At 44.7% G+C, this 27,637-nt stretch overlaps 1 protein-coding gene across 4 annotated transcripts; it reads right to left on the bottom strand.

Moving 5' to 3' along the window:
- Positions 1-571: 571 nt before the first annotated feature.
- Positions 572-27,618, bottom strand: LOC125746493 (histone-lysine N-methyltransferase NSD3-like). 4 transcript variants are annotated; one of them, XM_049020520.1, is made up of 23 exons: positions 27,570-27,618; positions 22,748-23,736; positions 22,192-22,351; positions 20,247-20,401; positions 19,424-20,008; positions 18,347-18,485; positions 17,994-18,094; positions 17,589-17,634; positions 16,663-16,793; positions 16,075-16,200; positions 14,741-14,867; positions 13,467-13,664; positions 13,061-13,240; positions 11,386-11,535; positions 9,394-9,550; positions 8,713-8,915; positions 8,014-8,126; positions 7,603-7,872; positions 7,157-7,273; positions 6,877-7,018; positions 5,975-6,081; positions 4,779-4,986; positions 572-4,541 (listed from the first exon to the last, which is right to left on the bottom strand). In XM_049020520.1, the coding sequence occupies exons 2-23, from the start codon at positions 23,690-23,692 to the stop codon at positions 4,297-4,299; spliced, it is 4,605 nt and encodes a 1,534-aa protein (XP_048876477.1). In that variant the 5' UTR covers positions 23,693-23,736; positions 27,570-27,618; the 3' UTR covers positions 572-4,296. The 4 variants fall into 4 exon arrangements, with proteins under 4 accessions (XP_048876477.1, XP_048876476.1, XP_048876479.1 ...); XM_049020519.1 differs by lacking the exon at positions 27,570-27,618 and adding an exon at positions 26,577-27,006; XM_049020522.1 differs by lacking the exon at positions 27,570-27,618 and adding an exon at positions 26,577-27,005 and having other exon boundaries at positions 11,386-11,409.
- Between the last annotated feature and the right edge of the window lie 19 nt (positions 27,619-27,637).

Genomic DNA, 27,637 nt, shown 5'->3' with positions numbered 1-27,637 from the left:
GCCGAATCAAATTGCTATCTGACCTAATTAGCCTACAAACTCTCATTATAATCCTGAGTCTTTGGCAAGCTGTAAATTCCATCGAAATAGGTAATATCACCCGTGTACCTAATTACATCTGCGTGCCTCGTATCTGAGCAAAAAGAGGCCCGTTTTAGTTTTGACACGCATCATTATCAGTGATAATGTGCCCCCTGGTGGTCATGACCCTAAATGAAATGAGAATGAAGTTCGTTTCCCAAAGCCAGACAATTGTTACAATGGTCTGTATCCTTAACCAACAGTGAGTACCAATGCCGTAGCCGCCCCCCCCCCCCCCCCCCACACACACACACACAATAGTTAATGTTTTTAATGATAGAAAACTAACGTTTCATGAACGATATTAAAGCTACAACGTCCACTAATGTATTAATGAAAAAGGCAGTAGGATGGCGAAACTATCTTTGCTAGCTTGTACTTAATATATGTATTATGGAGAGATGTTTTGGCATTAAAATCTATCATTTTGCATGGGTTACATGGGCACCTTGCAGTATATGATATTAGTCAATAAAAATATCCAGCTCTGTTTTTTTTAAACATAATGCATTGTTTTATTGAAGTCAAACCTCAAGCAAATTCTGAAAATGATCAGATCTGTGGAATGTCACGTAAAAACCCTTCAGAATATACTCTGACAGAGGAAAATGTTTTGAGGTCATAATCTGAAATTAAAAAAGACAGTTAATATACGTACAAAAAATATACGTCCCTAAACACGTTAATAAGCTAAATATTACAGGCATTCTAAAGACACTACATCAAAATGACTGATTTATCTTCTATTTCTTATGTACAAGTCTACAAGCATAACTCTTTTACATCAGCAGTAACATAAGCTGAACAGGAAAACAAATAATTGTAGACAACTTTGTTTCATTTTTTTTTAGTTTCAACATCAATACACATATAACCCCAGCATACAGCCCAGGGAAGGTCCACACTACAATGTGTCTTGAAGGTGATATTTATTCCGTCTAAGACAATATAATTTTGGATTGTTTTATTACATCTGAGTGTATAGTTTGGTGATAAGAGTCAACAATCATGGAAATTTATACAACAATGAATGAAACTGACATGCTCATAATGATCCAGGATATAATTCCCTTTTAAAGCAGAGGTGAGGTCGATACGTACTGTATATAATCATAATACATAAATATTCAAGGAAAATATATTTTGTGGTTTGAGGATAACTGTCCTGTCATCATTAAGACATGTCAAGACACATGTGAAAACGATGTTCTTCTACAGTATGAGTTAATCGTTCAGGATTAATATGGTGGAAAATGCTTGTAAGGAACTGAAAGGGTTAATCCTGAGGTATGTGTAAACCATCCCCGCCTCCATCCATCCAGCCATAACCATATAACTATTACAGGGTTGCTGTGAGCCTGGAGCCCATACTGGGGATCTCCACGCAAACACTGCCGGGGCGGCGCAGGGCAATTTAGAGACAATGATGCACTGAAACATGTTCAGCTGTATTTGGAGCCACTTGGGAATGAGCAACGCAAAGGAGAAAAAGTCCAGAACACAAAGCCCTAGCATACAAGTGAAGTGCAGAAGCTTGATGGAAAACCGAGGTAAATGGAACGGAAGCGAGGGAACGAAGGCTGAGGAAGCCAAGAGGAAGGAGATGATTTCAGCAGACAGGGCAGAAGCTAGGGTTTGCACTGCTGGAGATCTGGAAAAGCTCTTCCAGCTCTTAATGTAAAACCATAACAACAGTATCCAGTACCAATACTGCAATACTCCAATACTGCAATACTCCAATGCTCTTACTCAAAAATAAAAACAACACTTATAGACAATGGGCATAAAAATTTCAAGTAAACTTCAAGGAATTTCTGAAGAGGCTTCTGATTCTTCCAGTGACTAAAGTGACTTGACGTGCAGAACGGGACAGTAACCGATACTAACTGGAAGTATTGGGATAAAAATGTAATTAAATCAGCTTTGACCAATTCAGTTCCCTTGTGTACTTCTCTAAGCACCGGCTTTTGTGGACAACCTCCCTTTTCACACACAAGAGTATGATGTCACACATTAACTGCAGTCACCAGTACCTGATGACAAAGTCAGACAAGAGGTGGTGAAAATAAACAGACTGAGGTATAAACATGTAATGTGATTTTTGGCAAGTACAGCGTAACTACATGAGTATAAATCTTCAAAAAGTACTTCACACCACAACAGCGACTTGCCATTTAAAGTTCATTACGGTATTTTCACGACACAGGTGAAGTAATTTTGGCTACTATGACAGGTTACATAGTTGGAAAAGGATCTGATGTCATTTAAAAGCCCAATGTGATCAAGACTCATATTCTAGGTCAGATTCACTATATTTTATGAAATAAAAGTCCTTACTAATGTTCATCACAATAAATGTCACATAGACCTATGAAAGGATGCAAATGATCACATCACTGAGCGACATTTTTTTACATGATATATATTCCACTGATCGAACAATTACAATGTTTTAAAATATCCATAATAATGAAATGGTATAATATGTTATATTATTGCTGCATGTAACACAAGATTGATAAAAATGCTTAAAGGCAAAGTAGAAAAGTCACAAAAAACCCAACAAATACAAATGGAAAAGCTCTAAAATCCGCCTCTATTAAAACAATTTGGAAATAGAAACATTTCAGCGAAAACAGTCCAGAACGTTTCAGCAGTATTTGGTGTGAACTGTACCAGTCATTGACAAGCGCAGTATTAAGATTTATTCATCTGGATTAAGATGGTGGACAGAGCAGACATTCAAAGCACTTTTTTTTAAAACAAACAAATATACTGAAGTGTGAAGATGAGATCTGTTTCATAACAGATACAGAGAAATATGTTTTAATTATTAAAATTTATGGTACCACATTACAATAAGGCTCCCTTTTGGCATGTATAATTGAAGAAATAAGCAGAAAACCGTTATAACTGCTTCTAATTGTCTATGAATGATTTACAAAGTGTTACAACCTAATTAATAACCTGATTACAAACCAATCATAAACCCTTTATAAGGGTAGTCTTATTGTAAAATGGCACCAAATATATCATAAGGATACTTCCTGGTATAGACGTCCTGGTATAGACGTCCTGGTATAGACGTCCTGGTATAGACTTAAAAATGTGACGTTAAAATTCATAATATAGAAGAATACAAATGATCTTTATTCTGCACCATTCTGCGCAAGATTTGCCATTAACTAGAGTTTGGAGTATAAACAAACAATTTGTCCAAAACAGGGAGCCAAATGCATTTTTACCAAGATATTCTCTTGAAGTTTCCTAAAAATAATAATAATAATAAAAAAAAAAAAACTTTTCTGACATTCCGAGATCACATTCACTGATCGATTACTACACATTAATACACTCCACAAACAGGAGGAAGTATTCAGAATTGGCAAGGCTACCGGACCATATCAAGATGTCAATAAACTGAACATCAGAATACAGGATCTGAATACCAACAGATAATTTTAAACAAGACGCACGTGTGAGCGCACACACACACACACACACACACACACAAACACACACACACACACACACACCTCAATGGGATTTTTTTTTTTTAAATCACAGAGTGTTGCTGTAAACATACACAGATAAATATATTTAATAAATATATGTTAAAAAATCTGACCCAAAATAAAGATGGGTTTCATCTGCTTAATTCTCATCTGTTAAGCAACTCTGAAGATTCCTACGATGAGGATTTCAATGGGCTCTTGGTATAATGCTCTGAAATGTGATGCAGTCCAGGTAAAATTGCACAAATATTTTATATATTTATATATGAGGTACATAATCCAGTATTTTTGGAGAGATTAATGAACCTTTATGGGAACAAGGAAGGGAAGAAGAGGAGATAGGGGCGTTAGTCGATAGGTCATATAACAGCAGCCTAGTAACAATGTCACAGAAAAAGCACTTTTCACATGAAACTGAATAAATTCAATTTGAAATTACCACTGATATAGAGTACACACTATTGAATAATAGAAAAATAAAGATCAATAAGTGGGTTAAATATTGTGGTTCTAGAAGGTTCAGCTTTTATTATGCTGAGTGAGGACCGCATGGCTGACTGATTCATAAATGTGGCAGGCTGGGGAAATGAAAGACTTGTGCTGGATCTCCTGATTTCCGTTTAACCAGAGATGTCTGTTTAGGCCCACTCCTTATCTACTAGGTCTCCGATTATCCCTCTCTTGTTCTTACTCCAGGACATCAGTAGGGGGCGCCTTCACCGGGCTCTAGGGGCTCCTCTTTGACCTTGATCTCGTCGAGGTGGGACACATGTGCGGGGGGCATCTCTGGGTTGTGTCTTGAGCAGCAGGGCCTGCTGTCAGGCACGGAGGGCACAAGAGCACCCCTCTCATGTTCCTGGCAGAAGGAATTGGGGCAGTAGTGGCAGGACGACGTGGCTGGGCTCTGGCACACACTGCACCGGTGCCATGGGCACTCCCAGCGTCCTGCAGTGCCACCAGTGAGAGAAGTGCACAGGCAGGCGGGGTTAACTGCAGTGTAGGTGGGTTAAAATGCTAAAAGCACCACAAAATTTGACGATACTTCGACGTACAAGCGGCATGATCCATCAGTTTAACTTATGCAAAGCAAACGAGCTTGCAGCCTATTGTAGATGGCATACGGCATGAGGCAGGGCAACACACAGACACACACACACACTTCACCAACAGGCTGGACCATACCATGCGGCGGCTTGGTTAGGCTGAGACACCGGAGGTGGTATGCTTTTGGGCAATCCTTTCTGTCACATGTGACAAGCTCCCCGGCTTCGCCACAGAGGAAGCAGACGTGCTCGTGGGCCAGCTTCCCCTCACAAGGCTTCACCTTACGCTTCTTGGGCTTGGCCTTCGAGCTGCGGGCCTTTTCTTCCTTCTCGGCCACTACTGCACTCTGGAGAGAGTATAAGCAAGAAGAACACACATCAGCACCACCTACGGCCAGGGAGCGAGTATTACACGTTTATGCTGAAGGTAGCAGGGATGTTCCCCTTTAAGATGTCCAGAGGAGCTCCTATTTCCCCTTGAGGATTTCGACAGACTATTTAACAAATTATTTGTCAAACTTTCCACTTAACAACTGTATAAAAGCTATGTGATTTATAATAGTTGCCGGTAAATGATTAGTTCAGAATTATAGCTACATGCTAGTAGTGTAACGGTAAACGTATTTGTCCCAAAAAATTTCGGTGCAGGTCTTTCGGTTCCGTATGTATATGAACTGAACGAATGCAGAAAACGCAGAACCTTTGTGTGTTTCTGTGTTTGCCACGAGTGACATTTGGAAAGGGGCAGATGAAGCTGCTCTCATCTGCATGTGCGCGTTCGTCCTGACGTGAAGCTGGAAGCCGTCAATGTCAATACAAGTACAGTACAGATATTTTTTAAATGCTGCACTATAATAGATGTTTATTCTGTCATGCTTTGTATTTTTTGAGACATTTGTGTTGCACAGTTCAAATATGAAGCTGAAAGCTGCGAATGTGAATATAAAGTACAGCCAGGTACAGTTAACTTTCGAAAATGTGCACCTCAGTCGATATTTATTTTATTTTTATTGAGCGAATATTTAAGTAAATTTTAGTTTTTTATTAGCTGGTTGCAGCAGTATTGACAGAGACTTCTTAATTAGAAAGGCAGGCATATTTTGTTCAGTAAACCACTGTTTAATAAAGTAAAAAAGAAGCAATTTATGCTGTTTCTTTTACCCCCCGCTGTACCGGAAACGTACCGAACTTCAAAGCCGAGGTACGTAGCGAACCCTGATTTTTGTGTATGGTTATACCCCTACTGCACGCAGCCACCACTGGGAACTTCCAGGTTTCCTCCAGCCTTTCCAGCCTCTCGAAGGCGTGCTTTGGGGAGGACAAAACGCTCCTCACCTTCGGCTGCATCCCTAGAAAGCCACTGCAGCTCTCGGCACCACAGTGGCAGGATATTCTCCCGTCGCCCAGGCACTCCAGGTTGTAGTTAAAGGTCAACTCAGTGCCTGCGGTAAACAGCACAGCTGCAAGCGTCAGTCACTGACAAACAGGCATCTGGGAAGACGGCTGCAGGTCGACAGGAGATTCTCAAAAATGTCTTCTGCCTTAGTTACCTGTCTTTTACGCTATAATAAACGCTCATTATTAGTTCAGAAATTCATTATTAGTATTAGTGTCCACCCAATTACAGTAGCGAGTCCTTTGTTTGTTTTGCATAGTTAATGGGAGCTGAATTAGCTGCCCCCTGCTATGTCACATATGGGTTAAATGCAGAGAACACATTTCGTTGTTGTGCACTGCGTGCTGTGGTGTGTCAATAATGACAACTAATCACTTTCCTTTCCCTTAGTTCATTATTTTGTTCGAGGCTTTTCTTGCTGTTGGTCAGAATATCACACAGCAACACATTCCTATATTGAGCTTATTTCTGGAGTGGCGCATTCAAAGGTGAATCCTTTTCTGATTTAAAGCATCCAAGATTAAATTTCTGAAAATAAAAGTGGATCTATTCTGGCCTACAAAGGCAAAACACAGTGATTACAGACAGTGAAACTGAAAAAGGACTTGAGGCTTTTCTGACCTTGTCTAGGTAGGTAAGTGATACCGCAGTCATTTAAAACCGAACTTGGCTGAGCTAAGATATTCTGGTCATCAGACAAAACAGAGCTTTAGAGATAAAATTTTGGTCATAACTCAACTTTGATAAAATATATATATGCAGTTTGTGTTATTTTACTCAGCCTGCAAAATGACAAAACACCAATGGCAGAGTGAAAGGTCAGTGAACACGGTGCCCTCACCTGCCTCGATGTCGCGCATGGCAAAGAAGCCGACCCGCATGTCCCCATTCACCATCCACTTCTGCATCTCGCAGTTGGGTTGGCAGCTGTGGTTCATAAAAGCGGAGAGGTTTCCCTTGGGTCCAGCATCGACCTTGCGGTCCTGTGGATGAAGACGCATTCAAGGAAATGAAATGATGACCCCACGTGCGCGGTCATCACGCCCCAGCCATCATGTGTCCCCCCTCTCCTCTCAGAGAACTGATCTCAGGCCAGCTGGCACGTCTCCCCCCACACATACCTTAGTGAGTGTAAGCATGTGGAAGTCGGTCTCATGGTTGTCGTGAGTGTTTCTTATTCGCTGCCCGCATTCCTCCGAGTCAATCACCTCTCCGACATACTCAGTCACGAAATCCCCCTTTGACAATGACAAATATGCAATAAAGACTCAAGCAATTTTTATTTAAGTACTTAAAAGCCAGTCAACAAAGCACCTTCAATGTTAGCTTAACCGGGTGCCATGACGGTTCAGTGACTAGCACTGTTGCCTCAAACCTCCGGCGTTGGGGGGTTGACTGCAATCCCAAACTCTGTGGTGACGCCATCATCCTTAATGTCCCCCCTGGGACTGATCGACTGATTGAGTGTCTGTCTGTCTGTCTGTCCTTCATGGCTTAGCCTGACCCTAACCAGAACTGTCACAGGTGGATCCAGAGGGCTGGTGATCACACCACACAGGGGCCTCACCTTCTTCAGGTCTTGCTTGGTCTTCAGCCCCCAGTCCTGGCCCTCGGTCTTGACGACCTCCATCTCGGGGTAGAGGCGGCGAGAAAAGCGCTGGTTGTGGCAGCGGTCGCCAGCGGGGCACACCTGCGGGTGGCACTCGCACTGCAGCATGCGGTTGAGGCACTGCGAGTCCCGGCCGCAGGGGCTCTCGTCCGTCGGTCTGCAGTTGCAGTGTGGGATCTCCGACGGGTCCGTCCCCTGTGCCTGCACCTGCCCCACTGGCTTACTGGCCTGGCAAGAACAGAGGCCAGGAGGACACTGGTTTAGAAGGCAAGCTGAACTCCTCTGACACGCCAAAGGAGCTTGACTACTGTCGACATCCGCATCTGCTGCGACGGTGGCAGTGTTCAGGCAGCCACGACGGCCACTCACCTTGATGAACTTGTAGGGTGGCGGCTTCCGGGAGTTCCGCTCTTGCTCTAGCGCCTCCCTATTCTCCCTCTGTGCCTTGAGCTCCTGGAACCTCCTGGCAGCCTCCTCAAGTGCTGGGAACCCAAAGGTGTGGCTTACTTTCTACTCATGGGGGATGTGTGACTGTAACTAACCTGAACCCCTGTTATGACAGCTATGATATATCAGTGGAGGGTCAGAAACACATTCATAACAAATAATAATGCATTCATAAAGCATTATAAACATGGTAATAAACATTTATCAAAAGGTATAACGCATTATAGCCAAGTGTATTATGTATTATGAATGCTTTATGAAGCTCTCATCTATGATGCACTATAGATACCTTTACGATGCATTATAATGATCCCTATAAACATTAAGGATGCTGTCATACAGCATTATAAAGGTGTCTATAGTGGATTATAGATGAGAGCTTCATAAGATAATCATAATACATAATATCTATGGCTATACTGTGTCATGCCTTTTAAAAATGTTCATAGCCATGTTTATAATTCTTTATGAATGCATTATAATGCATTATGAATGTGTTTATAAATGACTAAAATCATGGCCTTAAATAAAGAGCTATCACAAGGTCTTACTACATAGCATGAGCAGTTAGAGACGAGATGGACGCCCGGAATCGGAATGCAAAGGCTGGCTCAGCCGCACCTTTCTTGAAGGTCTTGTTGAGGCTGATCTGGCCTTCCGCAAACTGCTTGTCCCCCTCCACATAGGGGAAGACCCGGCCTTGGTTGATCCAGTAGTAGTCATGGGACCCAAAGAAGAAGACGGGGAAGTCTCCGATGTCATGCTTCAGGCTCTGGATGTTACAGGGGACCTGGCGGGGGTTGCAGATTTCCGCTGGCCACCACCTGAGGAGGAGACAGAGGCCGTTTGACTATCGGGCTGGGGGTCCTTTTCACCCCAAAGCGCAAACGACACACCGGGTGCATGCTGGGCCAACAGCAGGGCCAACCACGAGAAAACAATTCCTAAAAATCCCAATAGAGCAACTGCTGTTGTACAGCTACAACATTAATTAACCCAAAATTCTACCATATAAACAAATGTCTTGGGACAAAAGTGTCAGCAACATGATTATGACTTTGCATTTATTCATAAAATTCATGGTGCTTTTTGGTTGTGTCTAACTTAGTTCTGCTCTCAACTGGAAAAAAATCCTCCCTTAATACACCTTAGTCCAGCTTTGGGACTTGCATTATGGTACAACAGTAGGAATCCTATTTCTAGACTTCAAACCGCCATGACACAAGTTGGTCCTGCCCAACCTTCTGCTTAAAACTATTTGCAATGAAAACAACAAAGAAACACAGAATTGCAACGTGTTACCTGTAGCTTCCTAGCTTGACCCAAACGATCTGCTTGTAGTGAGGCTTCTTCCCAGATCTGCAGTCTGGACAGAGCCATGCCCCCTCAGGCATCTCCATGCTCAGGCACTCGGGGTGGAAGGAGGCGGGGCAAGCCTCGCAGCACAGCAGCCTCCCCCCTGGCCGTACACAGAGAGGGAGGGCGTGTCACTGCTCACACTGCACCAATGGGATCACAGGGACACAGGGGAAGGGGTGGGATCAGCATTCTCCAAGCCTCAAAGCATGCCACGTTCCACTGGTGTCGGGACAGAGGGGGGCTGGATCTGGGTAAATGACCCACCCAATTTATTTAATTTCTCATTTTCTATTCTTGAAGACCAGAAATACCTTCAGATTCAAGGGCTGCAAACTTTGATGGCATCAGCCATCAGGAAAACCTTACTGGAGGAGTCCAATAGGTCCTGTTCTGCCAGGCTCCGTTTGGACATTTTCTGCGAGCTCTTCTGAGAAGTGTGCAGGTAACCGGTTACCCAAACCAGACACCCCCTCACATCAATACACTGGCATGCTTCAGGAAGAAGGTGGCAGAGAGCAGCCAGCAAGCCATTGTCATTGCAAATGGCACATTCGGGGGATTTCATGTCGTCAAGTCGTAACACTCAGAAAAGGGAGCAGTGAACAAAACCTCGGTACCTTTGACACATCGCCGTGTGTCCTTAATGATTTTGTGGCTTCTCGAAATTTCACCTCATACCGTTTACCGATGCCCTTTGAGTCATCTCCATGGCAATGGTAACATATTTTGGCAAATGTGGACAAACATTTGTCTAACATGAGTAGAAAATCTGCTGCATGGCTTTCATGGAAAGATACTGTCGTGATTATTGGCATCTTGAACAGGATTCTACAAGCGAAAACACTTTAAATGCGGCAGAGATGAAAAGCACAAAGCGCGTGATAAACTGCAGGGCGGCAACGGCGAATCGATTCTGTCATGGACTCCAAGCTTCTGCAGAGTACAAAACCCTAAGCAAGGCAGAAGAGAGAATCAAGGAGAGGCAGGGAGAGAGAGACAGGAAGGGAGTGGGGGAAAGATGGGGAGGCAGGAGAGAGAGAGACAGGAAGGGAATGGGAGAAAGAGATGGGGAGGCAGGAGAGAGAGACAGGAAGGGAGTGGGAGAAAGAGATGGGGAGGCAGGAGAGAGAGACAGGAAGGGAGTGGGAGAAAGAGATGGGGAGGCAGGAGAGAGAGACAGGAAGGGAACGGGAGAAAGAGATGGGGAGGCAGGAGAGAGAGACAGGAAGGGAACGGGAGAAAGAGATGGGGAGGCAGGAGAGAGAAACAGGAAGGGAACGGGAGAAAGACATGGGGAGGAAGGAGAGAGAGACAGGAAGGGAGTGGGAGAAAGAGATGGGGAGGCAGGAGAGAGAGACAGGAAGGGAGTGGGAGAAAGAGATGGGGAGGCAGGAGAGAGAGAGACAGGAAGGGAGTGGGAGAAAGAGATGGGGAGGCAGGAGAGAGAGACGGGGAGGCAGGAGAGAGAGACGGGGAGGCAGGAGAGAGAGACGGGGAGGCAGGAGAGAACACGACGGATTACAGCACCACCCCAGCTCAAAATAAGGCTACAGATTCAACAAAAACACACCGCTGCATACATCGCCTGTCTCTCCATGTAACCATGAAAGACTGGTTTCATGATTTATGAAAAGGAAACTCCAGGTCACTGTGGGTCAACGAGTTACGGACGTGGAGAGAAAAATGCGCATGGCGGGTGTTTTTCATCTCCATGAAATCTGGTGACGAGGCGGCCAGTCCCATCCCTCGAGGTGCGAGACAACGAAACGCTGTTTCAAGGGTTATTTTTTTTTGCATCAACTCAGCGGCAGCGGAAACAGCGGCTGGTTGCAAAGCAGGAGATGGGAAAGTGGCAAAAACGGGAAGCGGAATGAGGAGTCTGACACAGCCACACACACACAGCACGCCGTACAGAGACAAAATCAGCACCTTTACCTTTCTCCACATTCTTTTTGGTAGCTGACGAAGAAGAAGGAATCATGGGTAATTTCATCAAGTCAGCACGATTTGTTTCAGTCAGAAGGTAGTGTGACTTATAGGCATAGGAACTTAACATGTTGTCTGTATGGTCCTGCACTAACATTCCTACACGTGAAACAGACAGGAGAGTTAATGATCCACAGAGAAGCTCCCCATGATTCCAGAAAGAACATCAAGAAGAAAACACTATTAAAACTGGTACAAATGCAGAGTGACTCCAATACAAAGATATTCTCCTGCAGGAAACTCTACAACATAAGCTCCATTTCATTATCCTCTCACGTTTTCAAAATAAGAACAAAAAGAATTTGAAAAATTCAAATCAAATATTTAGCGCTGCATCCGTGACTTGTCAATTTCAAACAACTTTTGAAGAGTTTGTTTTCTCCTCAGCGAAAAAATGGGTCATTCTGTAGAACATTTCAAAAATAATTACAGTTCCAGTCCGACCACAGAATAATAACCAAGCCGGTGGCTTATTGCAGGGAAAAGTGGGCCCTGTGATTTGAAACATGTTTGTCATCCAAAAACCGCAAGAGTTTGGGTATGACAACTGGTACCGTACTGAAAGGCTCTGAAGCTGGAAGGAGAGACAGAAGAAGGAAGAGATCGGGAGTGAGGGACGAAAAGGAGGAGAATGGGAAAAAAATGGGAGCGAGAAGGAAGAGAGAAAGACAAGGAGAGAACGATTGGGAACAGGGGATGGTGAAAAGGAGGAAGAGAGGAGGGGGGGAGGGTGAGCCAGAGGAAGATAAACTGAAAAAGAGAAAGAGGGAAGAATGACATTGACAGGAAAACAGACAAAGAATAATGAAGTTTCCAGTCTGAATATCAACATCAGTCACTGCTTATGCTACCAACCAAGGAAAACACAACAAACGCGACCAAACACTAATACAACCAAAACATAATCAAATCAGATTGATGTTGATCTAATTATGAAGCTTAGCAGACTTGCTCATGCCAGTAAAGGAAGGTGCCATTTCGACTTTTGTTCGTCCTTCAGATTAAATAGATTTTAATGCAGTTAGATGAGTAATTTCTTTAAAATCTATTTAATCTTTAGGACGAACAAAGGGCACATTAGCACCTTCCTTCACTGGACTGAACAGCTCTGCTAAAATTCAAAACGTCTCTTTCACACAAAGCAGCAGCCTGTCATCTCAATGTGTGATTTTAATGTACAATTTTACATTACAGTATTCTATCTAAAAGTAAAATGCTCCTATATACAAACAAATATTCAACACAAAACTTTAAGATATCTTGTTACAGGACTGAAAAGCAAATCCTAGTCTTAAAATGAATGCTAATAAAACTGTAATGATAAATAGTTTTTTTTGTAATATTGTTCCCGCAAAAACCGCTGATTCAGGTGAAGTGGAAGGTAAATTTTAAATAATAACCATAATTAATACTCTATGTTCTGTCTAGAATCTAGAGTCTAGGTGAAGCTGCTCTGGACAAAAGAGATTACCGAGTCTGCAATAAAGGTCTCAACATCATGAGGTTTTCTCTGCGGAGTCAATCTGATAAATAAATAAGATATGGCATCTTTAAACCCCTTCCCCATGATTTGTCCACCCCGAGAGTGTGAGACGGAGGTCCCACCTACGTGGCGGGGACTCACCTCGGGCACAGACGAAACACCAGCCTACGTTCACTGGAGACACGGCATGGCCATTCCTGCGCGCACTGGAGTGCTCACTGCAGATGATGACGTGTGGCGTGACGACGGAGCTGCCGGCGGCGATGCAGCCGTCCGAAGTGTGATACGCAGTGGGACAGCGAATGCAGCGCAGCATCCGGCCTGCAGTGCGCAGGAGGAGAGTCACAAACAGACAGACAGACACAAACAAACACATAAACGAAAGAGAGACGAAAAGAGTCGCTGTTGTGTTAATATTAGAGAAAAGTCTTTAAACATGTTTACATTGAAATCATTTCAAATATATATATATATCACAGAAAAGTATTTTTCCAGTTGAGGTGTGAAAGGCCGCACTGGCACTGCAAGCGAAGGGACACTGTCTTACCTTTGGTTGCCTTGTGCAAGTCTCTTTCCAGACAGCAGGTGGCACAAGTGTGCTGGGGACAGCGCAGGCCCTTGGGATCGGCCACGGTGCCCGGGTACTTGCGGGCGCACGCCTCATGGTAGAAGCGGCCGCAGCCACTAGCTGAGCAGCGGACTGTGTCTCCGTCCGACACCTTGCAGGAGAAACAGGGGTGAGTGCCTAGGGAAGAGGCAGAGGACAGGGTGAGACTCGTCACTGGTTCACTGTCTGTGACCCTGCGCCAGGCACACCTTGTATACCGGATGTACCATTCCTGGTGTAGCTCAGAACAGTTCAGCAATTGCCTTGATTACAGATGACCTACTGGATAATTGTATTTTTTACATGCCAATGTTGTGAGGTTTCCATCCATCCATCATGGTAAACCCACGTCCATCCCACTAGAATCAGAATACACAGGGCATCCAAAATAGGACACTAGTCCACTGTTGGGCACGCATGCACCTCTCTCTCTCTCTCTCTCTCTCACACACACACACACACATTTGGATTCCTTTCTTTGTGGGGACTCTCCAAATCACTTCTTTGCTCAAAACCCTAATCCCAACCCTGACCTTAACCACAAGTAACTAAACAAATTCCTTTTGGCATTTTCAGTTGTCTGCAGTCACGGATTTTTATCAAATCAAGTTTCCCCTTATGGGGACAAAAACAAATGGTTCCCACAACATCAAATAACAGTTTTTTTTAAATAAAAAAAATGATCAAAAGAACAACATCAGACATTTGGTCCCCGCTATGTAATACATACATGACACATGAAATTATATACATGCACACACCCACTCTCTCTCTCTCACACACACACATCCACTCTCTCTCTCACACACGCACACATCCACTCTCTCTCTCACACACGCACACATCCACTCTCTCTCTCTCTCACACACACACCCACTCTCTCTCACACTCACACCCACTCTCTCTCACACTCACACCCACTCTCTCTCACACTCACACCCACTCTCTCTCACACTCACACCCACTCACACACACACACACACACACACACACACACACACACACACACACACACACACACACACACACACACACACTATCAGAGACACTAATTTGGCAAAAATTCACCAAGCTGTATGTTATTGGACTGTGGGAGGAATTCTGGCCATGTTTATACAAGCATGTGTCTATAAAAATGACCGACTATCACGTCAGTACAAAGCACTGGCCACCATGTGTAGGACTGTGTCAAACGCGGCGCCAGCGAGACCTACCCGTCTTACACTCTGCACATGTGAATTTCCCCTTGTGGGCACTCGCCAGCCCCACGCACTCCGCATGGAAGAACTGGCTGCAGTCCCCAACACAGCTCAAGAGGGCGTCCCCGAAGGATTCGCAGATCTGCAAAGACCCCCCCAGGGGGCAGGCTATGACGTCATGCCAGGGGACCATTCAGACGGAGCAGTGCCATTTAACCAATCACATCTCTCCATTCAGCATGCCATGGCAGGTCCAGAAATTCATCACAATTCAGGTCTGCCACTTGAACATGTGGTATAACAATTAACTCTATAAAACCAGACATGAATCACCATAATTTACTTGCTCTCTCTCTCTCTGTATATATATATACACACATACAGTGATCCCCCGCCATATCGCGGTTCAGCTATCGCGTCCCCGCTGTATCGCGGATTTTCCCACGACGCGTCACAGTTCTCTGCGTATCGCGTACCTTGCTTGTGGTCCGATTGTTTTCCTTTTGTTCTAAGCCCTACGATGGCTCCCAAGCGTCCCGCATCTTCTAAGCCTTCTGGTAGTAGTGAGCCTAAGCGCCAGAGGAAGACCTTGACCATTCAGGAGAAGGTAAAACTCCTGGATGTGCTTCGGGAAGGGAAGCGTCACGCGGACGTCGCTCGCCATTATGGCTTGAATGAATCGACGGTTCGATACATCAAGAAGGATGAAAAGAATATAAGAGCTACTGCATCACTTTCCTTTAGTCCAGTGGTTCTCAAAGTCGGTTCTCGGGCCCCACTGCCCTGCTATCCCTGCCCCACACACAAGACCCAGCTGTCCTTCACAACGGAAAGAGGGTGGCAACCAGATAAAGCCATATCACACACGTATACATTACATATTATCATTATTATTGTTATTATGTTACTCATATTCTTAGCCCGACATCCACATATTATATGTGTTTACAAAATGTGTATTAGTAAGTTTACATGTGTTTAAAGCGCGCGTGTGTGTGTGGGGGGTGTATTTTAAGGCTTAAACTACAAAGAAATGTTAATTTATATGGTGTTTCTATATCGGGGATTTTCACCTATTGCTCATGGGTCTGGAAGGCATCTTCCGCGATAGGCGGGGAATCACTGTATATATATATATATATATGCTGTATATTTCCACAATTTTATGATGTCTTTACTTAAGTATTTAAGTGAGCTCAGTTCTGTCTGTTACTTTAGATCTGATAATAAATGATAAATAAGTGTGATGTAATCTTCTACTCTATTTTTCTATTACATTCTTATCGTACTTCTTGGAAAATGACGACGTGACCCATGTTGACCATGAGCAGAGGAGGGGGGGGCCCCACCTGGCAGACGGTGTCCTTCCGAGACGTGCCTCCACCCATCACGGACGCGCTGGAGTCCACCGACTGAGCGTCTGAGCCATCGGCATCTGTGACCGCAGGGCTGTCGGAGCGCTTGCCGAACCCCACCTGCAGGGGGCAGCATACAGTGGACTGACACTGGGGGAAGAGTGTGAGCATACAGAGCGGGCTGATCTCCAGGCGAATGGGGGGGGGGGGGGACGCAAATGAAATATGCCTCTGAAGCCGCTGATATATATGAAGAAACCTCAGATCCCAACGGGTAACTTACACAGTATCCTGATCCTTTGAAATAAACTGCTTTTCTTAACGGCCAGTGCAGTCAGTGGCATGTTATTCATTTAGAAATTATATGTTCATCATCAGATACTGTGTGGATTAATTCTCAGATAAATGTCTATGGTTAATTCCTAATTGGACTAATTACAGTAAACACACACGTTGGGGGTGAAAGGCGAGATCCTAACGGCTGATGTTCATTAAGAGGTTCATCTATGACCTGCCCACTCGGTTCACGTTCGGTGACCATGTCATATCCGGCGGGGGGCGGCGGCAGATCTGGCCGCCCACCTGTAGGTCATTGTGACCCCTGGAATCCGAGTCGGAGGTGTCGCGGTACCGGCAGCTGCTCATCGCTACGTCCGTTGAGGCCCGACTGCGCTTCTTCAGCGGCTTGCAGGAGTCGGAGATCTCGCTGGCTCCTGTGGGAGTGCAGGAAGTGGGGGCGGGGGGGGGGGACAGCAATTTCAGTGTCACAGGATTTTGGCAGATGACTGGCGTGCTGCCACAACCCCACCCTCCCCAATTAAATTCAGCATTTAATTCCAGTCTAGCTGCCACTTGACCTAGGAGTGCAATGCGGGGGGAGCCAAACGTGATTAGCACACCGTTTTTCCCACGATGCATCTTGCTCGGATGCTTACGGGAGGCTCAAAAGCTGCTGTGAGCGATTATGCCCCCCCCCCCCCCCGGCTGTAGAAATACCCACCCCCACACGACAGATACCATTCTATGCACCCATCACACTCACACTTAACACCTACATTGCAGTGCATCGAAGGGCACTATTTAAAATATTAACCAAACATTGCTTCAACATAGTTCAGTGAAAATTAAGTAATTTACCTACGCATCAATGAAATGTATAAAATAAGCATCTGGAATGTTACCGTTACCATGGCAACCATTCAATGGAAAACACTGAACAAAGAGTGCAGCGGCTATCCACCCTACCAGAGAAGTGCTGATTAGTTAATGAAAAAACACAGGGGACACGTTGGCCAGGACATCAATCTATCACACGGACAGTAACATGCTGTCGGTAATTTAGAAACGCCAATTCACAGACCCAAAGGAGACCCGCAAACTGCACTCAAACAGCCCCATTCGCTGATTCCCTCCCACATCACTGCAGGTAGAGGGGGCTTGCTCAGGAATCGGTAAAACTGTATTTTTAAATACCTACATATGAACATCTATTTACACATTACAACAACCTTTTTGCAATGCAGTCTTCAGAGCCGTCTGGGGAATGGAGTCAGCCTGTGGAGGAACGTGACACAGAAAATGTTTTTGTGAAAAGCACAGCTTCAAATGCCTCCTCTGTGTCCATCCGACATCCCACTGGAAACTTAAAAAAAAAGTGAAATGAAACATCCACTCAGACTGTTTTCCATTCCACTCGTCTTTAATTGGCAAGAAACCAAGCAAGAGTTTGGCGTCAAGGATTTAAATCTTAAATCGTTGCTCAAACATCAGTTATGAGTCATAAGTAAAAGCCTCGGACTCACGAGAGACTCGTCAGTGGGAGGTACAATTTGCCCACTTTTCATTTAACCAATTTTGAATCATGATGCAACATTTACGGTAAAATCAGGCAGCAAACAGATTGAAAAACTCACCTGCTCCTTTTTCACCTTCTTCTTTGGTACGGGCTCGGAGCCCTTCTCCGACTCGGAGCGGCTCCTGGAGTACCGTCGCTGTTGCTTGCGTTCCGGAGGTCCTGTTGGGGGTGCGGGGGGAGAGGGCATGGAGATCACCACATGGACTCCTGTTCATCTTCCACGAGACTAAGACTGGTTTCTGGCTGATTGCTAGACTGACTAAGGTCAGGATCATTAACAAAGGAGCCCCCTTTACTTTAAGGTCCATCTGAGTGTCAATTCGTTAACTTTTTCAAGCACCTGCCACACCTCTGACAAGCATCACCAGCCAGTGAACCGTGTACATTGAACCGCCTAGAGACGGCTGCTACCTGTCTGTGCTGCCTGGGTTCCAGGCAAGACGTCCGTGGAGGTGGAGTGCTGGGGGGCACCCTGCTCACTTCTCCGCCCCACAGAGGACACCAGCTTCTCCTGCACCCTACAGCTCACTTCGGCTTTTCCACCTGAACCCTGGAGACCCCATTAAGAGCCCAATTAAATCAAGTGGTGAAACAGTCATTCCATTGGAAGGTAGGAACTGTGGAACGCATACACCAATGGAACACAGGAACAGTCATATAATCATAGGAACACAGGTACAGTGGAACAGTCACACAGTGGAACACAGGTATAGCGGAACAGTTACGCCAGTGAAACACAGTTATAGTGGAACAGTCACACTAATGGAACACAGGTATAGTGGAACAGTCACACTAATGGAACACAGGTATAGTGGAACAGTCACACTAATGGAACACAGTTATAGTGGAACAGTCACACTAATGGAACACAGTTATAGTGGAACAGTCACACTAATGGAACACAGTTATAGTGGAACAGTCACGCCAGTGAAACACAGTTATAGTGGAACAGTCACACTAATGGAACACAGTTATAGTGGAACAGTCACACTAATGGAACACAGGTATAGTGGAACAGTCACGCCAGTGAAACACAGTTATAGTGGAACAGTCACACTAATGGAACACAGGTATAGCGCAACAGTTACGCCAGTGAAACACAGTTATAGTGGAACATTCACACTAATGGAACACAGGTATAGCGGAACAGTCACGCCAGTGGAACACAGGTATAGTGGAACAGTCACGCCAGTGGAACACAGTTATAGTGGAACAGTCACACTAATGGAACACAGGTATAGCGGAACAGTCACGCCAGTGGAACACAGGTATAGTGGAACAGTCACGCCAGTGGAACACAGGTATAGTGGAACAGTCACACCAGTGGAACACAGTTATAGTGGAACAGTCACACTAATGGAACACAGGTATAGCGGGACAGTCACGCCAGTGGAACACAGTTATAGTGGAACAGTCACACTAATGGAACACAGGTATAGCAGAACAGTCACACCAGTGGAACACAGGAACACAAAACATAGATCTTACCCTGGGGGAGCCAAGTGCCTGGCTGTCCTGCTGCTCTTTACTCTCCGTCTCCTTAGGTGATGGGCTCTTTCTGTGGGGAAGGGGCCAGTCACACTTGGTGATCTCCACGTTAAGCTTCTTCATGGTGATGGAGAGTGGAAGCAGCTTGCGTGCAGCGGCTGTCCGCCAGGCTGTCTTCACTGGGGGCGCAGGCTCCTCAGGCTCCGTGGGTCCCTCTGGGCTCCTCTCTGGGCTCCCGAGGAGGCTCTGCTCCCCCTGCACGTCCTGTGGATCCTCCCTAGCTGAGCTGCACCGCCTCGGAGGCTGCTGCCGGCGCGGGGGGGGACGCTCCGGCGCAGGCTCGGCTGCCTCCGCTTTATCATCCCTGCCCCCGGACGTGCTGCTCCTAGAGCGCTGGGCCCTCAGTACCGGCCTGGCGGCCACCTTGGGCCTGCCGGCCACCTTGGGCCTGGCTGGCTCCTCGTCCACATAAATGAAGGTGTAGGTTTCTATGCGTTCCTCCCGGCTCATTGGCAGGGCGTCCTCCGCGTGGCTGACGCCCACCTCCCACTGGGAGCGCTCGCGCTGAGACTGGGGCTTCAGAAGCTACCGGAGACATTACACACTCACTAACATCACCCTGCTGAACAACATTATACACTGGATCTCCACGTCAAGTTAAGTCTTGGTTTTGTAGGCCATTGCTAATTCAATAAAGGTGAACACAGTCTTCATGGGGAATTCCCAATGCAAACCTAGGTTACGTGATTCCAGCAGGAATTCCCACCCAGGGAATAAGAGTGCAGCGTGCAAAAGGAGGAAAAGAGAGGAAAGACCCACGTACCTTGTGTCTTTCAGCAGGGTTGGATGTCTTGCGCAGAGTCTCTGCCTGTAGGTCTTCAAACTGATGTTGACTCAGGTACGGCACCACCCTCTTCTCGTGGATCCAAGCCCTCTCCGGGACACTTCCAAAGAACTGCACGTGATACTCTCGATGACCTTGGGGGGGTGAGGAAGGGGAGACAGGTAGAGCTGCAATACCGCAATACTGCAAAACCGCGATATTGACAAGTCAACCACGTGGGGATGGCCAGTAACCACCAAGCACATTCTTTGGTTTGTGTTGTGTGGCGCTGGGCGCGTCTTGGTTTTACACTTCAGTGTGTATGTACTGAATGTTAAATACATTCATAATGAAAATGTGTAAAGTGTAATTTTTTCCGCCAACTGCATGCATGGTGTGACGCTGAGATTCGGCCTCCGCATAACCTCAGGGACTGCCGGCCATCCTGGAAGCTGGTCATAAAACGTAAAAAAAAAAACTCATAAAACTTTATTTGGAAATTATTTTTAAAAGTTCTAAAGAGATTACATCATTCTTAAGTCTTTTTACAATCATAAAAAAAATACATTTAGAATATTTGAACGTGGACGTCGGTCCAAATGTGCACTTTTAGTTTGTTTACATGACTAATAACGCACCCACCATCACACAGGCACGCTGAGGTGGGTGAGGGTCGTATGATCGATATCTGTCATATTCCTTTATTCAAAAAACAAGCTATATTGGGTGAACACAAAATATAAAACCACCCATTTACTCCTCATCAGTGTCGTCATCCATGTTATGTACATTTCATATTTTTATATGCATCCTGACAGTCACAAAACGGTAGCAAGACACAAACGATTTCTAAACGTGTTACTTATACAGATAAAAAAAGTACTTAAACTGTAAAGTTTTTGCCCAAAATGATTCTGTGGTCTGTTTCTGCATTAAAAATCTTTTGCTTAGCTTGAGATGGTGATTTCAAAGACATAAACCCTTGGAAGCACTAGACAATAATCTTGGGTAACTCGCTTCATACTGGCGCTCAAAGCTGTGAGTCGTGTGTATATGAAGATCACATGTTGAATCCACGTACGGTCAGTCCTGCTATAACATATAATACACCGCGATGGATACCTTAGCAGCCAAGTCCAGTACAACGCGGGATTGCATTTGTGTTTCAGTCAGAGAGAAAAGCACTATTAAAACTACAACACAGGGAGGGTTTAGGGAGATACGCTACTCACCATCCATCCAAGTCCCATTTGTGAATAAATAGTTCAGTAAAGTTTTCAGTTGGCAGTAAATCAGCTGAACTGGCTTTCAAATTTAAAATAATCAAACTGTTTGTATATCCATGCATTAAACACCCAAAAATATTTGGCAGATCATCATATAAAAACCAAGCGACCTTTCATAGTTTCCTTTTCGTTGACTGTCTGCAGTCACGTGACCTTCGGTGCCCCCCCGCTTGCCGTAATCCACTGTGTTTGTGCAGAGTTCGCGCCCAGTAGCATGACGGCTCCCCGACTCTCCACAAGTTAACGAGTTCAGTTCGGTTTAAGTTACCAGGCAATTCTCATACAATTCATAGGATTTTTTTAAATGATATTATTTATTAATGAATTATTCTTATTTCTTATTTAAAATGCATATAATTACATTATTCACCACTGGTACCACTGTTTTGCAGTCACATTCCCCTGACCCACTGAATATGTGTATTTTAGTCTGGCTGTTGAACTTAAGACTGTGATTCTCTGCTTTTCACAAGTGGGTCATTTTCTCAAATGTCTAATTGGCTTAGCAAGCAGTTTAATCAATAGGCGAGGTCTGCAGACTGTGTCCAAGGGAGTCAGGAATATATTTATATTCTGTAAAGTGTGCTTAACAAAACCCACACAGAAATCTATAAAGAGCTTGACAGTGTAAGCGGCACTGGCTGGCAGTGGCAGGTCACCTCTGGTGTTCATCCGGGTACGGACGTTCAGCTGGGGGTCACGCGACACCATGCAGGGCCACCAGGGGTATGTCCCCACCTTGGCCCACACCAAGTCACCCACGTCATGGTCTGTACAAGAGTCAGGGGCTGAGGTGGCAGGGGAGGGGTGCTTTTGAATCTGGCAACAAGAAAAAACTGTATTCATATCTCATGCTTTTACACAGCACCCTTGGTAACATGGTAGCCACACAAGGCTTAATGCAACCCCTAGCAACACTAGAAAAGGTTAAATCAATCATAGCAGCCTAAGCTTTCAACTAAAATGAAAGTACCACAACAGGTAAACACAAATGCATCAATTTGTAACATTCATTTGCTTCTTTTCATTCTGAGGTACAATGTCTTGGACCACAACACCAAGCCATCAAAGACAAATCATAGATCAGAGGAAACAATACAGAATTAAATGAAAAAACACTGTAGCTAAGGACTTAACAACTTAATCATACTGAATCTTGCAGCAGGCGCTATACAGCAGCCAAGCAACAGGGGGCACTGCACTCACTGCACTCACGCTCTGCTCCTTGGGCTCCTCCTTGGGGGTCTTGAGACCCCCAGATAGCATCTCTGGTGCAGGTTCGGGCAGTTGGCACAGTGGACCCGGTTCAGGGCCTGTTTCCACCAGCACCTCCGGCCTGGGCTCCTGCTGGGCATCCTGGCTGCTCCTTTTCCTCCGCTCCTTTTTTCGCTCGTGCCGGGGGTGGGACGCCTCCCCGGCTTGGAGCTCATGCAGCAGGTCACCACAGAGCGAGGACTCAAACAGCTCCCGCCCGTTCTGGTAAGTCTTGGTGATTCTCAGCTTAATCTCAGGGGAGCCTGTCTTTTTCGGGACGGGTTGAGAAGGAGGGGCCGGGGGGCGTGGAGGCAGTGCTCCGTCCACCACCCCTGATGAAGGGAGCAGCGGCTGCACCGGTGGGGAGGTGGGGAGGAGTAGAGGTGGGGGAGGGGGCAGAATAGGAGGGGCGAGGTGGGGCGGGGCCAGAGGGTGATGATGGTGGGGGGGCAGAGGAGGCGGGGTCTGAGGATGGGCTTGATGGTGGGGAAGGAAGTGGTGATGGTGAGGGGGCAGTGAGGTAGGTGCCAGGGGCTTCTCCTGCATGACAGGTGGCCTCATCACTGTCCCCTCTCCCCCTGGCAGAGGGCAGTGGTCCCCATAACCACGTACGGCACCATATCCGTTGGCAGAGCCGTTGGGGAACGGTGCATACATGGAGTACTTGGCCTGGGGCTCATAGAAGCCCGCTGGATAGCCATTGGCCATCACCGGCAAGTCATCTGCAGGGTAGCAAAAGCCTGACTCCAGGGCTGAATCGTAGGTGGAGGGGCCCTCATCGCCTCCTGCATCGCCGCTGCTGTGATAAACCTCCTCCTGCCGGATGTTGGCCGAGTCAATGAGCTGGGGTGGCTGCTGGATTGTGTTTCCCATGATCCCTTGCATGAAAGAGAAGGAGAAATCCATTGTTCTGCTCCAGCATCCTTAACTTTCCCTTTCTCTTACAGGGCCTGTAAGAAGAAAAAGGATGGAAAAATAACCCTAGTTATTATGTGGAGAAACGGCTTCGGTGTCGACAAATAACTTACAACATTAGTGGCCATTTTTCTGGGATATATACATATTGTTTTTTAGGTCATGGTTATATGCGCTTCCTAGTTGGTTTTTTCCGTTTTTCGTTCATTACCAAACACCACGACAGCCCAAACTGCGATCCTTAATCCAGTGCCCAAACTGCGATCCTTAATCCAGTGCCCAAACTGCTATTTCAAATCCAGGAAAATATCGAGATTCTCTTTTGGGAAAAAATAGAGTGTCTTCAAGCCTTTTCATTTACAAAAGATACCGACATCTTTTAGCGCTTTCATCCTGCTGCAAGCTGTGTGCATCCCAAACGTGAGCACATGTTTTTCACGTGTTGGGATCCCTGCAAAGGAATGTTGCCAACATGAAAAACGAGCAGTTAATTGCCGATAAGCGACAAGAGACTTCAAGACTAGCACCATTAGAAGGAAATCTCATTCGTCACAGGTTTATAAAGAGAAGTGACATGAAGCAGGATACATGAGAAATCGCCTCCATAAGTCTCAGCAGAGGCATAACAAAATACAGGACCAACCTCGTTTTTTAAAGAGTAGATTTTTAAGAGAAAGGTATGAAACTGCCTGGCCAGTTAATGTATTTTTTAAACCACCTACTGTAAAGGAAGTAATTGACAAGAAATGCTGAAATTTGGATTCCTTCCAATGTTTTGTATTTACCCATTACCAAAATGTTTAAATAAAACAGTGAAAGGTTAGCCAAGAATTTAGTATTGATCTGAAGAGCCTAAGATTAACATGCACCTTGAAAACAAATACTTGCTAATTTCAAACAAAAAAATAAGGAATCTATTTGCCATTGAGGGTTAATCCTTCAGTGACAATTGGTTAAGATGACTTGGTTAATTTCTACAACTCAACGATAACATGATGCACGATTCCATTTGTCTTACATGAAAATTATTAAAATCATTCAGGATAACTTTTTTTAAAAAGCTGGTGTTCTCAAAATAAATGATTTGAAAAATATTTTATTGAGGTATCACACATTACACTTTCAAAAAAAAAAAAAGATGTTTTCATGGAATATAATCTACTAATCTCAATTCTGAAACGTGACCAAGTCACACTCATAGACATTAAGCACAATTACTGACACATACTGATAATATCAACTACACATATGGAACCGCACAAATTATTTGCAAATTTTCTTTTGCATTACTAATAACTAATAAATCTGAACTACCCCAGCATACCCTATAGACAGTCAATAATAATATGTATGTTGTACAAGACAGAGATTTTAAAAAAATAATAAAACCCTAACAGAAAAATTGGGGGGGGGTAACATTTCCACACGAGATCTCTGGCAGAGATCACCTCAATTTCAGAACACTTTCACTGTAATACAAAATGTCAGTTCTAAAATAAAATAACACTTATAATTTTTAATTAACACTTAAACATTCATCTTCTTGACCAATTACTGTCACATCTCCATCCACAACTTGTAGATGCTCCTCTCCAAAGTAAGTGTGGCAACTTTATAATTCTCGTTATATCGTTTGCAGCAATATTTTGTTTTTATGCACAACATGTAACATGGAAGCAGAGGGACGGAGAGGAACCTCAATGTTCACACTTAGTCTACTAATAACAGATTTACTCCAGCTGCTATTAACTCTATTGGCCGATCAAATGTTTTTGAATGAAAATCCGCACCGACAGTCCAAGTTAGAAGCGATCGTCCTTGGATCAATAGGCAATCGTAATACTTAGGCCTACTATAGAGCTATAAATGTTTAATTTTCTGGACTATAGAACAAGGAGCAGGTATCGTCAACGATGACAACGGGGGGGGGGGGGTGTCCATTGTTAGTTGTACAGTTACTGTCAATCTTACACGATACAAAAGCTCAGCGTCCTGTGCAATTGGAATGTTTGCCCGTGTTGCACTAAGCAAATGAAACGTGTCAAACTTATTGCAAAAGAGACACAAACTAGAAAGATGATCGACCGTGAACTGAAATGCACGGCCAGGTTAGAACGTTTTACTACATCCAAGAACAAAACAGCAGCCAAGTCGTAGTAAAAACAGGTAAACACAGCTCGGGTGATTAAACTGCAACGTGCAGTACATATTAACACCAACACAACCAAATACGCTCGCAATTTACTAATACACCGCTAATGCTGGCAATATTCACCTTTAACAATAAATCGCGACTTTGGGGACAGCATGAATTTAAAAATTCCGTTGACTATAGCAGCCTATACCATGGGGCACGATGTTTGTAAATGTACATGCGAATAACGATATAAACCTTTACCACTGCAAAGGACGCAAACGGCAAAGTGAAGCTTGGTGCACATTTTTTGAATCGCTTATTAAAAACTGATACTTAACTAGATAGCCATCGATGGATTGCAAATTAATCTGGTTGGACAAAGTATTTGCACCGAGGTGACGTACCGCGGGTCCACTACACTATCAGGCGCAGGGATCCGAGCCGCACCATCTAATTAGTGTTACATCGTCCAATTAACTGCACAAAAGAAATGCAAAAAAACACGCATTTCACGCTACACCGCAAAAGCGACAAGAGACCAACATGGCTGCCACTGGCCCTTTAAATCAAACTGGCTAGATTATACCTTCATCACTCTCCCACTATGCCGAAGAAACGGGGGAAAATGAACCCATCACTTAAAACGAGCGTCCTCGCAAACAGCGGTGCGACATGTCGGCGATGCCATTCAGCCTGTTACACAAGAGATGCGCGAAGGCGAATAAAAACGGCCAGTACCTTCAATGTGTTCCATTATAAACAAATACACCCAATATTCAGCTTCCTGCTGCAATATATTTTGCAAAAAAATCAGATACAACAAAAGCTTGAAGTTATAAAGTAAAGGTATCCTCGCCTATTAATTCAATGTACTGATTAAAAAAATTATAATAATAAAAAAGCGGGGGCAATAGTTAAGTCTCAGTTCCCATGGTTGATCTGAGAGAGGGCCTCGTATTTTGCGGGATGTTGGAACGGGTTTCGAATAAATCGGGTTCCTATGTATTTCTATATAACTGTCTCCCTCCCTCCCTGTAGCTGTAACAAAAGCCCCCTGCTTTCAGGGCCTGTCTCCCCACTCAGCGCCAAAATAACGTTCCCCCGATTGGTCGCTATACCTCTGCAAAAGGAATATTGGGAAATATAGTTTTTCTTCCCAAGGAAAAAAAAACAGCACCTGGGACCCGTAAACATGTAAGACAGTATTGCGCTTTCTATGCAATAATAATCATTTGAAGAAGTCTCTCAGTGTAAGGAAAATGACATTGCCTGAAGTCTGTTATGTATAAATGTTCCGCTTGTTTTAAATTTAATGCAGAACGAAATGAGAGGAAACATTTTACAAGCTATATGTTGAACATCTTTATAAGCTCTGCAAGAATGTGACCATGGATTTAGTTCTAATCATCTGTTGACGTTGAACACTGACGGGAGTTGGTCGCCCTTACATTCACTAAACAAAAACTGATCACTAAAATGGAAAATAATAATAACGGTTGTTTTATTAAACAAACAAACAAACAAACAAAACCTCAACAGACACTGTACTGTTTAGAAGACCCTGCTGAGTGACACGCCTGCATTTAATCGAAATGATTATAAAGCTAATCGGTAGTCCACAATTGATCAGTCGTATTAATTATTACTGAAAACCGCCTTAAATCTACCAAGTTCCACGGAAACAAATGTTGCGCTTAAAAGCGAAAACAAAGTGTTAAAAACCCAACACACCTCACGAAGCATTACTACCAATCGAGCGTCTTGGGTAGTTGAGTGTCTTTGTCGTCAGCGTAACGTCG

Source organism: Brienomyrus brachyistius, chromosome 7, assembly GCF_023856365.1.
Source record: "Brienomyrus brachyistius isolate T26 chromosome 7, BBRACH_0.4, whole genome shotgun sequence".
Lineage (NCBI taxonomy): Eukaryota > Metazoa > Chordata > Actinopteri > Osteoglossiformes > Mormyridae > Brienomyrus > Brienomyrus brachyistius.
This window is presented reverse-complemented; position numbering and strand designations above follow the sequence as displayed.